The sequence below is a fragment of the Danio rerio genome, chromosome 25 (genome assembly GCF_052040795.2).
Source record: "Danio rerio strain M-AB ecotype USA chromosome 25, GRCz13ab, whole genome shotgun sequence".
Lineage (NCBI taxonomy): Eukaryota > Metazoa > Chordata > Actinopteri > Cypriniformes > Danionidae > Danio > Danio rerio.
In genome coordinates this window covers 37,990,387-38,005,827 of record NC_141045.1, presented here as the reverse complement: position 1 = coordinate 38,005,827, position 15,441 = coordinate 37,990,387, and the positions used below count along the sequence as shown (strand labels likewise).

Genomic DNA, 15,441 nt, shown 5'->3' with positions numbered 1-15,441 from the left:
GTTTAATACAAAGTCTAGACATGTCACAAGTTGTCATGATGCTTGTAGAAGTTGTGAAATATATTAAAGATGCACGTAATTGTTCAGTTCTGGCATGCAGAGAAGGGTTGCAGAAAGAGGAAGTATGTCTAGGGGTACAAGAGCCAAAGGACTGCAGAATGACTGATCAGTGACGTTACACCAAAACTCCACCTGTTAATATCAGTTGTGTATATATGCTGAAGTCAGGGAGTTTGAGTTGCGAAACTCTTGAATGTAATTCTTGTATTGCATTGGGATAACGTAACCCAGAGCGCTGTCATAGAATTATTCATTTGTATCTAATAAATTACTAATATTTTTGGCATTGAAGAAAACACTCCCCAGACCTTTTCTTATTAAACACGCATGGAACTGGCTAGATATTCCAACAACGCATTGTGTTTTACGTGTGTTTTCTGTTTATTCACAGTTGTGAATTGCATTATTGGATGTTTATCTCTGCTCTGTTGACTTTTGATGTTGAAATTTTAATTCTACAATTTAACAAAGTGAATTATCGTGGCATTTTATTTATTCAAAATAATGCAAAATGCATAAGAAATAATGTATAGAAAGAAACAAGTTTGTAAAATAACAGAAAATGCAGTGAAAATGTTTTTGTAGCATAAAATGCAACAAGCCAACAAAATATAGCCCTTTAAACTATTAAAAATGTTTTTAAACAGTCACTTTTTCAAACTTTAAGGTTAAAAGTTTGTAAAAGAAAGGTCAAGCTCCCATAATGCAACTCAAAAGCATAAATAAAAGGGTTAAAGTAAAAACATGAATCACAAAATATGGAAAACTGCTCATTTAAAGTGTAGAATACTGCAAATAACAATACAACAAACTGGAAAAACTTTATAAATCTGTTCAGAGATGGCACAATCACCCCATGCAGCTACAATGATCTTCTCACAGAACTTCAATATGAAAATTATACAAATAAGTTAATTACCAGATTCCTCTGATAACGATGATAACGAACGTCCTGTCCACTTCTTCAACTCAAATCTTTCTGATTCATCACTAATGTCCGATCGCTCGGAGAGGTGTGACGGAAACTGCATCTCTCTTGCAAAAAAACAATCAGCGCTGACGTTCATCGACTGTGACGTGTAGATGGGAGAAAGAGTGGTTTTCAGCAGAAACGCAGGCGCCGGGTTGTGATGTTTATTAAATCTGTGCCGTGACCAGCTCCACCACCACCACAGATGGGCGTGTGAGTTTAAAACACATTTGCGAAAAACTTACAGTAGCAGATAATGTATAACGGCATGCCGGATGTGAGGCCAAAAAGCTATAACAACAACCTCCTATGAATAATATAATAGGTCATATAGTTGTGTGTTACTGTTTACTGAGTGCTACTTTTCTGAGTGCACATGTGAGTCTCCGAGCTGCAGTGATTACGACTCCTAGATATTTGCAGATTATTGAAATATGAACGCTCCAATGCTGGACTTCTGATAGTATCAATGACTGCCTATCAGCATCACTACCGTCCTTCTGAATAATCAGTGGTGCAAAGTTACAATTAAAAATACTCAATTTACTGTAATTGAGTAGTTTTTCCCAGGCATTTACTAAGTTGTTTTAAAAAGTTGTACTTTTACTTTCCCCTTGAGTACATTTATATTGCTGTATCAGTACTTTTACTCCTCGACTTCCTTCAACCTGCAGTCACTACTTTATTCTAGGGGGTCAAATCAATTTTTTTCGATTAGTTGTTGATTGATTGTTTATTTAAAGTTTTATTAACACAGGAATTTGAGTATGTATTTATGTATTCATTTATTTATTTGCATATTTATTTATTTTTGGTTTTATTTATGCAGGGATTTGTGTATTTATTTATTCAATTATTTATATGCGTATTTTTATAGTTTCATTCATGCTGGAATTTGCGTATTTATTCTTTAATTTTTTTTGCATATTTATTTATTGTTTTATTTATGCAGGAATTTGTAGATTTATTTATTGTTTTATTTATGCAGGAATTTGTAGATTTATTCATTTATTTATTTGCGTATTTATTTATCATTTTATGCAGGAATTTGTACATTTTATTTATTTGCGTATTTATTTAATTATTGTTTTATTTAGGAAAGAATTTGTGTATTTTTTTAATAAATTTATTTTATTAATTTGCGTATTAATTTCTGTATAGTTTTATTTATACAGGAATTTGTGTATTTCTTTATACATTTACTTATTTATTCATTTTTTTAATGTTCATATTTATTTATTGTTTTATTTAGACAGGAATTTGTGTATTTATAAAAAAATTATTCATTTTTTATTTGCATATTAATTTTTTTATTGTTTTATTTATGCAAGAATTTGTAGATGCATTTATACATTTATTTATTTATTTGTTTATTTGCATTTTTATTTATTTATTTATTTATTGCTTTATTCATGCAGGAATTTGTAGATTTATTTATACATTTATTTATTTGCATAGTTATTTATTTATTGTTTTGTTTATGCAAGAATTTGTAGATGTACTTATACATTTATTTATTAATTTGTTTATTTGCATTTTTATTTATTTTTTATTGTTTTATTTAGGCAGGAATTTGTAGATTTATATATACACATTAATTTATTTATTTGCGCATTTATTTATTGTTTTATTTATGCAGGATTTTGTGTATATATTTGTGTGTGTGTGTGTGTGTGTGTGTGTGTGTGTATATATATATATATATATATATATATATATATATATATATATATATATATATATATATATATATTGTGTGTGTGTGTGTGTATATATATTATTTATTTGGCGTATTTATTTATTTATTGTTTTTGCAGGTTTCGTCCTTCATAGTTGCCTACTTTTCTATTATTATTCTTGTATTACATGTTGAATGAGTGCAATAGAAATACCAATAAAAATTAGTAATATTATGTTTATCAGCTTTATATCTTATCTTAAATGTATTATTCTTATTTATATTATTCATGGCGTTAATTAAAATACATTATAAAAAGACAAACGACAAAAACAAAAAAAAAAACAAAAAAAAAACTCGACCTTGTTGTGACTCCCCTTCACTTCCGTTCCGCGTCGTGGCGCTGCTGAGCTTCACTTCCTTCAGCTAACGGCGCTGCTGTCATTCGCTCATTCTGACAGCTCACACTTCCAGCTGAACTAACACTTCGTATATTTACGCCACAGAATCAAAAGCAGATGTCTCGAGGCGTGAGAAAGAGGTTTGCTGACGGTTATATCATCAGTTAGCGCTCTAGATGTTATTATCTGTAGTCGCGCTAGCTTGTTGAAGTAGCTTTGTTTACATTTCTAGTTCAGATCCAGCAGTGGGTTAACAACAGTATAGAAAAGCTTCGGGGCTGTTCAAATCATCGCAGATTTGTCTTGAAGGTGTTGTGTTTGTGCCTGTGCTTTCGGGAAACCCTCAGTATGGGGATGTGTTTGCCCTGTTTGAGTGGAGCTGAGGATGATGTTGTGGTCACGCCAGACCCTGTGAGTACTTTAGTACGTTTATTTAATGCATTTATTGACGTATATTTCCCCATCTGTGTTTATTTTACGAGTGCTAACAACAGCATCACTGTTTTGACTTAATTTAGTGAGGTAATGATTAAAAACATTGACGTTTTGTGGTGGCGAGGATGAAATAATTTAATAACTGATTATATAATACTAATATTTACTTTATCTAATAACACGATTTATAATAAATAAGATAATTGGTTAGCAACATGAACTTAAAGATATACATGCGCTTACATCTTTAATCTCCATGCTGCTGACCATTTATTTTATTCATTATGAATTATTAGTTAAGAATTATCAAATTATTTCTTATTAAATTATTTTTAATTATTAGTAAACAATTACTAATTATTAGTATTGCTGCTGCCCATTTATTTTATTTATTATGAATTATTTGTTAGTAAATTAATATTAAAGTAAATAATTAGAATTATTATTTAGTAATACATAATTAGTAATTAAACTGCTGCTGCCGCCCATTTATTTTATTATAAATTATTTGTTAAACTATTATTAGTAAATTATTATACAAGTAAACTATTAGTGAATAATTAGTAATTATTATTATTATTAGTATTAAATAATTAGCAATTATTAGTATTGCTGCTGCCTATTTATTTATTGTAAATTGTTAGTAAACCATTATTAAATTAGAACATTATTATTAATTTAGTTAAATTAATTAATAATTAGTTTAGTATTAATTAGTAATTTTTAGTATTGCTGCTGCCCATTTATTTTATTTATTATAAATTATTTGTTAGTAAATTAATATAAAATTATAAGTTAGTGGTAAATAAATGTAATTATTAATTATTAATAGTAGTAATACATAATTGGTAATTAGTGTTGCTGCCGCCCATTTATTTTATTCGTTAGGAAACTATTATTAAATTATTATTAATTAATAGTAAATAATTATTATTAGTAGTAAATAATTGGTAATTATTAGTATTGCTGCTGCCCATTTATTGTATTTTTCAAATTATTTGTTAGTAAGCTATTATTAAATTATTAAATATTAGTAAATTATTTGTCAGTAACACGTCCATGGAAAATATCCTTCAGTTTCTTTCTTTCAATTTTTTTTTCATGTCCAATATCATATATTAATCACACTCATGTTTACTTTTTAAATTCTATTTGCTCCTATGTGGATTTTATTTACTTTCTTTTGCATTTATTTATTTTTTTGCATCAATACAGACTTTTTCCGGTTTTGTTAATTAAATAAAGGAAGAAAAGAAAAGTAAGGAATGAGAACATAATGCTTTATCACTACTGTTCCTTAAAATGAAAGTATTATAACAATTAAAATTTGTTATTGTTTTTTAGATTATTAAAAAAACGTTATATATTACGTTATATATATATAATATATAATGTTATAATTATATATTATAACATTAAAATGTCAATCAATTGATTAAAACGAGTAAAATGGTAGTATTTTTAATTGTGATATTTATAATGAATATAATTTTTGGAAAAAATTAATAATAGATTTTTTTCCCCACAGGAGACAAGGAGAAAACAGCTAGCAGAGGCCGCAGAGAAGAGACAGAAAGAGGTAAATCTACTTAAAAATAAAGTCTTTACATTGATATTACATACACCAATGAGCAGGAGACAACTACTGTACACATGTAAAATATAAAAACTCAATTTATGAGAAATTAATATTTACAAACAAATATTGATGATAACACAGCTGAGCGTTTAAAAGATCTCAGTAAAGGATGTTTAGATTGAGTTAAAAAAAAAAAAAAAAAAGTGTGTAAATAAATTCAGTTGGGTCAAAACACACAGTTTCCAAAATACTGTTGGAGATTTGGCCTTACATTACAAAATTGCATGTTTGTATAGTGTGTGAAAACAGTATGTGAGGTGAGTAGTTTGTCCGATATCCTAGTATTTGAAAAGCAGTATGCCAAAAAAGACAAACATACGAGGATGCTCGACTACTTTCGATGAGATTCTAAAGTGCACATCCAATAGACACTTTACTATCCCATTGGGCCACAGGAGATAAATCATGAATGAACCAATGCAACTGACATGGGTAGGTCATGTGATGACAACATGTCAGATATAGTACATCCGAATTATATTTACAACTCGCTTCCATACTATAAAACACACTTTTCTAACAGATAACAAGGATTTAACCAGTTATGATGAACTTGAGTTTATGCAAGTAGATTTTGTGACACATCCACTATTATTTAATCCAACATACCCACAACAACAGATATTAAATCAGACTCATCAACTATCATCACTCAGTTCCCCAATTATCATTCTCATTAACATCAATTAGCCATCAGGGCCAGACTCAGCTGCAGCATATATTCATTACCATAATCCATCCGGATCACTTTTTAGTATCTGTTTAGTAGGGATGCATCGAATATTTTCCCGCCAAAAATTATCAATCGAAATTGGAAATTTCTGTTTTTGGCAGGAAGAAAAAAATAAGCACCACAGTGCCCTGCCATGCTTAGTATCCTGGTTTCAGTCACTATGTGGTGTAAAACAACTTTCACACTGCACACGGAAAGCGCTGTGCTATGAAACCCATTCATTTCAATGGCTTGTACAAGAGCTTTGGACAAAATTCAAAACAGTTCAATATTACACTCTGTGGCTATTCTGCTCATGTACACATACTTTTCTGTGCATAAACCATACATGCTCATCAAAAAAAGCAAAGTTCGCTTAAATAACGTCCAAACAGGACATTTCAATGTAGCATACTTGTTCGTGCTGCTTGCAATAGAGCAACTGTGCTGTCATGGCAATGCTGGTAAAATAATGCTACTCGACTTGTTCTCTGATCTTTTTTATATCAGTATAATTTAAGTTATTGGGGTAACTTTTAAAAGTTTTTACATTCAATATATTTATATACAAATAAAATTAAATATTTAGAATCGGTTTCAGTATTCGACCAAGTGGATCCTGAATATTTGGTTTTGGCTCAGAATTTTTACTTCGGTGCATCCCTACTGTTCAATTCATGCTCTCATTATACATCATGCTCTGCATCTTTCTGCTTTTATCCACTCATTCGTAAACTTTTCTATTAGTAATAAAGGGTCTCTATTCAGAATCTATTGTTTTTAGCACTACCAGTGGTCGTTGTGTGAACTGCAGGCAGACAAAAGGTTTACGCAAAACCTGAAACTGTCATAAAACTATTGTAACTTTTATGTTCAACAGAAGATAAAAACTCAAACAGGTTTGGAGCAAGTAAAGGACGAGTAAGCACAGCTTTTATCTTCAGTTGAACAAACGTTTTGATAGTTTAATTCTAAAGTAGATTTGTTTGAGACTGTAGAGGAGATCTGCCTCTGAGACCATAGTTTGAATCAATCCCTTTGTTTTGCATTGACATTATCTCATTTCAAAAGTTCCATTACAAGATCTTCACATATTGGCAATTAAAAAAGGGATTAATACTAGTGCTGTCCAACGATTGAATGTGATTAAATCGCAATCACGTCCAAAATAAAATTATTTATATATATATATATATATATATATATATATATATATATATATATATATATATATATATATATATATATATATATATATATATATATATATATATATACACACAGTTTAAGTCAGAATTATTCGCCCCCCTTTGACTTTGTTTTTCTTTTTTAATATTTCCCAAATGATGTTTAACAGATTCAGGAAATGTTCACAGTCTGTCTGTTAATATTTTTTCTTCTGGATAAAGTCTTGTTTTATTTTGGCTACAAAAATTTTAAAATTTTTAAAAACCATTTTAAGGTCAATATTTTTAGCCCCTTTAAGCAAATCTTTATTGATAGTCTACAGAACAAACCAACATTATACAATAACTTGCCTAATTACCCTAACCTGCCTAGTTAACCTAATTAACCTAGTTAAGCCTTTAAATGTCACTTTAAGCTGTATAGAAGTGTCTTGAACAATATCTAGTCAAATATTATTTATGGTCATCGTAAATCATGGCAAAGAGAAAATGAATCAGTTATTAAAACTATTTTATATATATATATATATATATATATATATATATATATATATATATATATATATATATATATGTTTTATACATAATATTTATACACAGTAAATACACACACACACACACACACACACACTATGTAAATACAAACTTTTACTTTGTATGCCATTAGTCACGATTAATCATTGGACAGCACTAATTAAAAAAAAAAAAAAAGCTAGCTTTTTACAATAACAAAATAATGGGCGTCCAGTGTTTGATGGTGCAGATGCTTTTGGTTCCCCACGTGTGATTTGTGGGCCGTTTTACTGTCTCTCAGAGGTTTAAGACAAAGCATAGAGCATCTAAAGCGTCACGGTGAGTAAAATCATCCTCAACCTGCTGTTTCACACTAAACACACCAGCACAGACATCTGCTGTCATTCACGTCACTATCTCTGACATCACCACATTCAGTACTCACTGCTGCTGTCACTGTAACGCTCACTCCACGTTTTATATACACAACAGATCACTTTAAATTAGCTTCTTAATAAATTCGCCATGAGATCTTCTTTGCTTCACATGTAAATCATTTGTGATTTATCCGCGTCTGCGTACTGCACAAGCTGAAAACTCCCCTCCACTCCCCCCTCCATGTAATGTAAAGATTGTGAGGACGCCGGTGAGACGTCATTGTTCGAGAGACACTCAAATACATCACGTGCGCAACGTCTATAAGCCATGTACAAATTCATTGCTAACTGAAATAAATATACTCTGATGATTATATGGTTTGGAATTGAGTTTTATAAGATTATTTACATTTATTTATGATTATTTTTCGTTTAAATTATGAATTTTGCAGGATCTCAAAAATTTGCGTTGGATTCAGCGATCACGGAATCGCGAAAAACTAAGGGGGCTGAGATATATATATATATATATATATATATATATATATATTTGTAAACAGTAAAATGAACAAATGTACAGTACAAAGTATAGAAAGAATATTAAATTATATCACATTACAGAGGGTACATTGTCACCTCACATTTTTAAACACCTACTCTTAGTTTAAAACAGTGGTTCTCAAACTTTTTTCACCAAGTACCACCTTAGAAAAAAGTTGTCTCTCCAAGTACCACCTTACGACGCTATTTTTTAACCAGTATTAAAAAATAGCGACGTAGGCCTAATTAAGCAGCTACAGGTGTGCACATTGTTAAAAACGATGCAGATTAATTTCTATTATTAAGAATATGTATTATTGTCAGTCACTTTAAACATTTTAAATAGTCTGAACATTAACTGTGCTTGCAGGTAAAAAAAAAAAAAACGTTTTAGTTAAAATGTGCTTTTAAAAGTTTATTAAAAAATGGCGCTGTTCTTAAAAAGTAAAAAGAAAACTGCTGTACTTAAATCTAAAGTTTTCATAGTAGCCTATTCATCAAAAGTTGGAAATGTTGCTTGGATCTCATAAATATAGGCTATATGTCATATTCATACACTTTCAGACAAATCTTGAAATATATGTTAAATGTACATATGACAGGGTTCATACAGGGACAGCCTAATGAAAATCAATTCCAGCACCTATTTTTTTCAAGACTGACATGCTATGTATTGAAGACCTGAAATGTATTGTCAGCAACCCATAAAACATTATATAGAAATAGATACAAATAAAAACCATTAATAATAATAATAATATTTATTAACCATATATTAATAATATAATAAACCTGCACTAAATGCTTGTAAAATCTTTTTTGTACTCAAGTACTCAATACTATTACACTGCTAAAATAACACAAATTTTAGTAAATAATACTAATATTAGGTAAAAGTACAAAGTACTCTTTTAATAAGTACTAGTTAAAAAAATCTGATTTTCATTATGAAATCACTTTTTTTTAAGTGTAAACCGGATTGAATGGTTTAATTGCTTAAATCCCAAAGCTACATGTATAGGAACTTGCACTAACAAAGGAAGTGTGACCGATTTTTTTCTTTCATGAAAATTAATCTTTTTCAATAGCACTGGTAAAACTACCACATAATCTTTAAGGCCATCAAGACAGTTTTTGCCCATTTTTAAACAATATTTTCAAGCTTTGAAAGGTTAAATTAAAGTATATGGTAAAAAGATTTAAATTTAGCCTTTTATTTGCATATTTTACACTATTTTTCTTTACATTATGGCAAATTTATTTTCTTAAATAGCTGTACATCACATGTAGATTTTATTTTACACTTGATCTTAATCTAAAATACAAACTTAAAAAAATACAAGTACACTGTCAGTTAAAAAAATAAAACAAATGACTTCATTTTACTTGAGGTATTTGAAATATGACAACAGTACATTTATCAAAGCAGTGCTTTAAGAGCCTTATTGTTCATTTTGATAAATAAACAATAAGTAACAATGGATTGCCTTGACCTGTAATGCTTTAAGACAGATCAGAATACAGCTAAATGTATAAATCACACAAATACCTCATCCAGAAACATTTCCAGCATAATTCTTTTGTCGTAAAGAAATAAAAAAATACCACCTTTGCTAAAAGTAAGTTTCACTTCACAACACAGCCAAACAAGAAGACCATTAGCATTGTCATCGATTATGCATCAATCTATTTCTAAATACTTGATAACTTTGAATACTTTTGACTAAATTTAGTCAAGGAGCAAAGATAAATAATGACTTTTAATAGTGGAAAGATCGCGATTGTATTCAATCTGAGCACGCAGGCGATCATGAGAGCACTTGCAGTTCATTTGAAAAAAGCAATTAAGAGCTCGCATGTCTGTTTTAGCGATTTGCGTACATGAATGCGCTCTCGTGATAAAATAAAGCACATTTAAGAGCTCGCATGTCTGTTTTAGCGATTTGCGTACATGAATGCGCTCTCGTGATAAAATAAAGCACTCGCCACATTTGCAGAAATGAGTTATTGCGCAATACCTCCATTCCCGCGCCGCCATTCAGACTGTATAGAGGAGTGACAGGTCAGAGGCGAGTCGACTCGCTGTCGTAGGGCGAAACGTGTATGAAGATCATAAAATAGGCTGGAAATATGTCCGCGGTTTAATAACTATGCTAGACATTTCTATAGTGAAAACATCCGAGAAGCATTATTCCAACAAAACATTTGTTTTTAAGTTGTTTTCTCTGTCTCTGCAACACAGAAAGCCTTTATCCCGCCCTTACGTTTCACGCAAAACTAGACAAGGTCGACTGTGATTGGCTACTTTTCATGTCAGTCAAATTACGCTTCAGAATCAATTCTTAAGCTGCTGAATATCAGTTTCCGAAGTTTATGACACAATGCACTAAAATAAACACTCTAAGCACAGAGCTGTGATCGTACGCTTCACTAAACAGAAAATGCTGATCACATCGAGGTTATAGTACGCATCAAAGGATTAAAAGTGTTAATTGTTTATTTCATTATTTGGCGATTCCTCCGCGTACCACTAGGAGGAAGCCCGCGTACCACTAGTGGTACGCGTACCACAGTTTGAGAACCACTGGTTTAAAACTTTATACTGCCACCTAGTGGTGATGTTTTGAAACTGCACAACATTAGTGTAGTTAGTTAATATATTTTTCATGTATACGTGATTTATATTTAGTGTTTGCTCACGCTGTACTCATAATTCTAGCATGTTTAAGGTGCACAAATATTCAGCACGCAAACACGCATTAAGAGCACATGGTCCACCTGTTGTGTCGAGAGTGTGTGTATTAGTTGTGTTTTGTCTGATCGTTATTAGACGACATACCGAGGCATCAAAGACCCGGAAGCCTTGGAAAGGAAAAAGAAGAAACAGGAAGAGAGCGAGAAACAGACCATGAGCTCTGCGCCGTCAGGAGGAGGAGGGCTGAAGGTCACTCTACAACTCTTATTTATTATTTCATTATACTGCAGATGTAGTAGGGAACTTTATTTGTTCATCTGAAAATTGCACATTTGATCAAAAGTCTGCTTCAGAGGTTCCACTTCAGAGCTCGTGACCTTTGATTAGAGATTATAATTTTAAAAGAAAAAAAAAAAGTTGAGAGTGCAAGTTTCACTGCAGTTTTGGATCAAATTAATGCAGATTTGATAAGCAGAAGAGATCTCTTTAAAACTGAGATGTCTCATTTCTGTCTACATCAAATTAAATGAGCAAAAATGACAACATTAAATTCCATTAATATAATAAATGTTTCTTTAAGGTTTCAAGTAACTTTTATGAAAGTAAAAAATGTAAGATAAGGGGTGTAATTTTAGTTTTAAAAAAAAAAGATAAACATTTCATTTTTAATTAATTTTAATCTGCTGTTATTAAAATATATAAAATATACCACACAAACACACACACACACTTTTTGGGATCTGCTCACCAAGGCTGCATTTATCTAATCCAAAAATTGAGTACACTGTAAAATGGTGAAATATTATTGCAGTATAAAATAACTGTTTAAGAGTATGTTGTCATTTAATTTAATAATTTATTTCAGTGATTTAATGATGAATTTTCAGCTTCATTACTTTAGTCTTCAGTCACATGATCCTTCAGAAACCACTCTATTATTATTGTTTTTATTATTATTTTTAATAGTAATAAAAGCAATAATGACTGGAGTAATCATTTTATTTTAAACTACATACAATAAGTAAAGAATAAATGTATAATAAGTATTTAACAATTTAACTTTTTTTCTTAGATAGACAGACATAGATAGATAAAGATAAAATTAAATAAATGTACACGATTAAAATTTGGAAAAAAAAAAACTTATAAATAAATATTTAATACAAATAAATCATGTTGTAAAAAACAAATGTCCAATTTTGGGTGTAAATCAGTGTAAAAAAATATATTTATGTAAATGTCTTACATATTTTGGTCTTAATTTTTTTAAAACATACTAAATATATTTTTTCGTCTTTTAACCGTAATATTTTCTTCAAAAATGAAATAACCCTCTCATTTGTAGTTAGAAAATAAAATCTACAAAGATTTAATGAAATGGTGTGAGAATTTAAACGAGTAATAGTAAATTTAAGAACTCTGAATAATTGGATATATAATACACAAAATATTTCCTTTAATAATCACTAATAACAACTTGAGAAAATAAAATGTCAAATTATGAGTGTAATTCAGTGTAAAGCATATTTATATTATACATTTTATAATATATACTCAAGTTTTCAAATCGTTCATTTCCTGCTAATTCAAATGTTAACGCTAACTTCAGTATTAATTGGTACCGAATTCCAGTATCATGACAACTCTAATATATATATCACATACCTACATATATACAGTTGACATCAATTATTAGCCCTCTGATTTTTTTTTCCTTTTTTAAATACTTCCCAAATGATTTAACAGATTCTGGAAATTTTCACTGTATATCTGATATTTTTTCTTCTGGAGAAAGTCTTATTTGTTTTATTTCATCTAGAATAAAAGCAGTTTTTAATTTTTCAAAACCATTTTAAGGTCAATATTATTTGCCCCTTTAAGCTATATATTTTTTGATAGTCTCTAGAACAAACCACTGTTATACAATGACTTGCCTAATTACCCAAACCTGCCTAGTTAACCTGATTAACCTAGTTAAACCTTTAAAAATGTCACTTTAAGCTGTATAGAAGTGTCTTGAAGAATATCTAGTCTAATATTATTTACTGTCATCATGGCAAAGATAAAATAAATCCGTTGATTTATTAACTAACTCATTAGAGATGAGTTATTAAAACTATTATGATTAGAAATGTGTAGAAAAATAAAAATAAACGGGGCTAATAATTCTGACTTCAACTATATATATATATATATATATATATATATATATATATATATATATATATATATATATATATATATATATATATATATATATATAATAAGCTAGAAAATAAAAAGGAAATCATAAGTATTAAATATTTTCGGTATTATTTAGTTTGACTCTTAATTTTTGGAAAAAGTTTACCATTTTCTTTGTCTGATTTTGACATCTATTTCCTCACACTTATGAATAAAGCGAGATATGCTGACTATTTTCTCTCTCTCTCTTTTCAGTGGCAGGTTGGCTAACACAGACTGAAGGGAAGCCCGCCGCCGTTTCTTCACTGGATGGTTGTTCCTGCAACCTTTACCTGCCGTTTTTCAAACACTTTTCTATTTCTTTCTTATTTAGAAGTGTACACTAGCCAGGGGAGTTTGCGTAGAGACTAGTTATTTTGCCAATCAAAGCTCCTAATACTGCAGGCCTTCTGATTGGTGGGAGTGCACCCAGGCCACGCCTATTTAAAAACGCCAAAAAGGATTAGTTAGAGTGAATTTTCCAGGACAGCAGTGCATTCTCTCTCAATCCGTTCGGTTTATGCCTCATTTTCACACGCGCAGCTTTTGTACCGATGTGCTTTGACATCAAGAACACTTGAAGGTCATTTATTACGCATTTGTACCACAGAAGAGCATGGTTTATATTGGAGTTTGGAGCCGTTTATATTAACGCATCGGTTGTGTTTTGGGTTTGCGATATTTAAGAGTGAAGTACTACAGTATATGATGTGGGTTTGCACTTTCACTGCCTGTTGATTGTATGACTTGCTGTTGAATGTGCATCACTTTATCTGACCCAAAAGCCTTTGAAAAGAAAAGTACACATGATTTAGTGTTAGGACTATGTAGCTGTGTACTAGAACCAAACTCACATTGAGATTTTTGCAAAGGAATGTATTTTATCTATAGGTGCTCTTGAGGAAAGTCTACATAATGCCTTCTTTTTAGGACAAAAAGTTAAGCCCGTGACCGCTGCCTTTAAATGCTTGACAGGGAAACAATCACCACAAATCTTCATTCAGATTGAGTCATTAGCACATGTTGTATTACAATAATACAGGGAGTAAATCAGACAAGGTATCGCAGTTGGTCGTGTTAGCCAGTAGAGGGCATCGGTGCACCTTCTGATCAGGAACACAGCTGCAGAGGCGCTGCTTTAATAAAGAGTGTGTGTTGAGTTGCACCGCTGTTGTTTTGTTGCAAAATTAAAAGAAAATCCATTTTGTTTTAACTTGAACACAGAATTGTTGTAGTTTATACGCCGAGCTTGGTTAGATGGTTCATGTGTGTGTGTGTGTTTAGGGTTGAAGATGAACTCATTTCAGGAGCTGGTTATGGAGCAAATATCTGCCAAAACAATCTGAATTTGAGTCGTGCTAACTCGTGCAATTTATTCATTTTCTTTCAGTTTATTTATCAGGGGTCGCCACAGCGGAATGAACCACGAACTATTCCAGCATATGTTTTACACAGGGGATGCCTGTCCAGCTGCAACCCAATACTGGGAAACACCCATGTACACTCACACACACACTCATACACTACGGCCAATCAGGGAATGTCTGACACAGACGCATACATACTGTAATAGACGTGCCAGACATGAAAGCTTGACGGGCGTAACAACAGTTACTAAGGAGGGCGGGGCTTAGCGAAGGATCAGTTCGTAACTTTTTGATTTAGTGGCTAAAGCCGCGGTCACACTGCACTTTTCGCCATAGACTTCCATTCATATGCAAGCGAACGCGACAAACTGGAAATGCAAGCTTGTATGACAAGTTTCGCGGTTCGCTGCGTTCGAATGTTTGGTCGAAGATTGAAACATGACCACTCTGTACAGAAGTTTATAATATGTATAATATTTTCGCAGCGCCATACAACAGAATTTCGCTTGCTCAAACTCTAGTGTGACAAGGCATGATTCCTATGATCTCATTTATACAATTTAGTATGATTTGCTCATCCCCCAATTATGATTTTAGCGGTGGGGTTTGGTGCCACACCTTTTTAAAATCGGATATTTTCATGT

General features: G+C 31.0%; 3 protein-coding genes across 12 annotated transcripts in view; 1 reads left to right on the top strand and 2 right to left on the bottom strand.

Moving 5' to 3' along the window:
- The window catches only part of ano5a (anoctamin 5a), an 805,725-nt gene that overhangs the window by 629,964 nt on the left and 160,320 nt on the right, over nt 1-15,441 (bottom strand). The gene's annotated exons all lie outside the window — the stretch shown is intronic.
- Nucleotides 1-15,441, bottom strand: part of ano3 (anoctamin 3) — a 123,269-nt gene that overhangs the window by 105,359 nt on the left and 2,469 nt on the right. The window contains exon 1 of one of the 7 annotated variants that reach the window (XM_087312630.1): nt 10,531-10,781. The exons of the other annotated variants lie outside the window; for them this stretch is intronic. The gene's annotated coding sequence lies outside the window, so the exon portion shown is untranslated. Of the gene's footprint in view, nt 1-10,530; nt 10,782-15,441 lie in introns of those variants that run through there. 7 annotated transcript variants of the gene reach the window in all.
- On the top strand, nt 3,097-14,649 carry svip (small VCP interacting protein). 4 transcript variants are annotated; one of them, XM_087310243.2, is made up of 6 exons: nt 3,152-3,249; nt 3,342-3,520; nt 5,073-5,123; nt 7,897-7,934; nt 11,343-11,456; nt 13,647-14,649. In XM_087310243.2, the coding sequence occupies exons 2-5, from the start codon at nt 3,458-3,460 to the stop codon at nt 11,422-11,424; spliced, it is 234 nt and encodes a 77-aa protein (XP_087166369.1). In that variant the 5' UTR covers nt 3,152-3,249; nt 3,342-3,457; the 3' UTR covers nt 11,425-11,456; nt 13,647-14,649. The 4 variants fall into 4 exon arrangements, with proteins under 4 accessions (NP_001289555.1, XP_087166369.1, XP_087166367.1 ...); XM_087310241.2 differs by lacking the exon at nt 7,897-7,934; XM_087310242.2 differs by having other exon boundaries at nt 3,152-3,520.

Coding starts and splice junctions, on each gene's coding strand:
- svip (NM_001302626.1), top strand. CDS start 3,458: ATGGGGATGTGTTTGCCCTGTTTGAGTGGAGCTGAGGATGATGTTGTG. Junction 3,521..5,072: donor TTGTGGTCACGCCAGACCCT/GTGAGTACTTTA, acceptor TTTTCCCCACAG/GAGACAAGGAGAAAACAGCT. Junction 5,124..11,342: donor CAGAGAAGAGACAGAAAGAG/GTAAATCTACTT, acceptor GATCGTTATTAG/ACGACATACCGAGGCATCAA.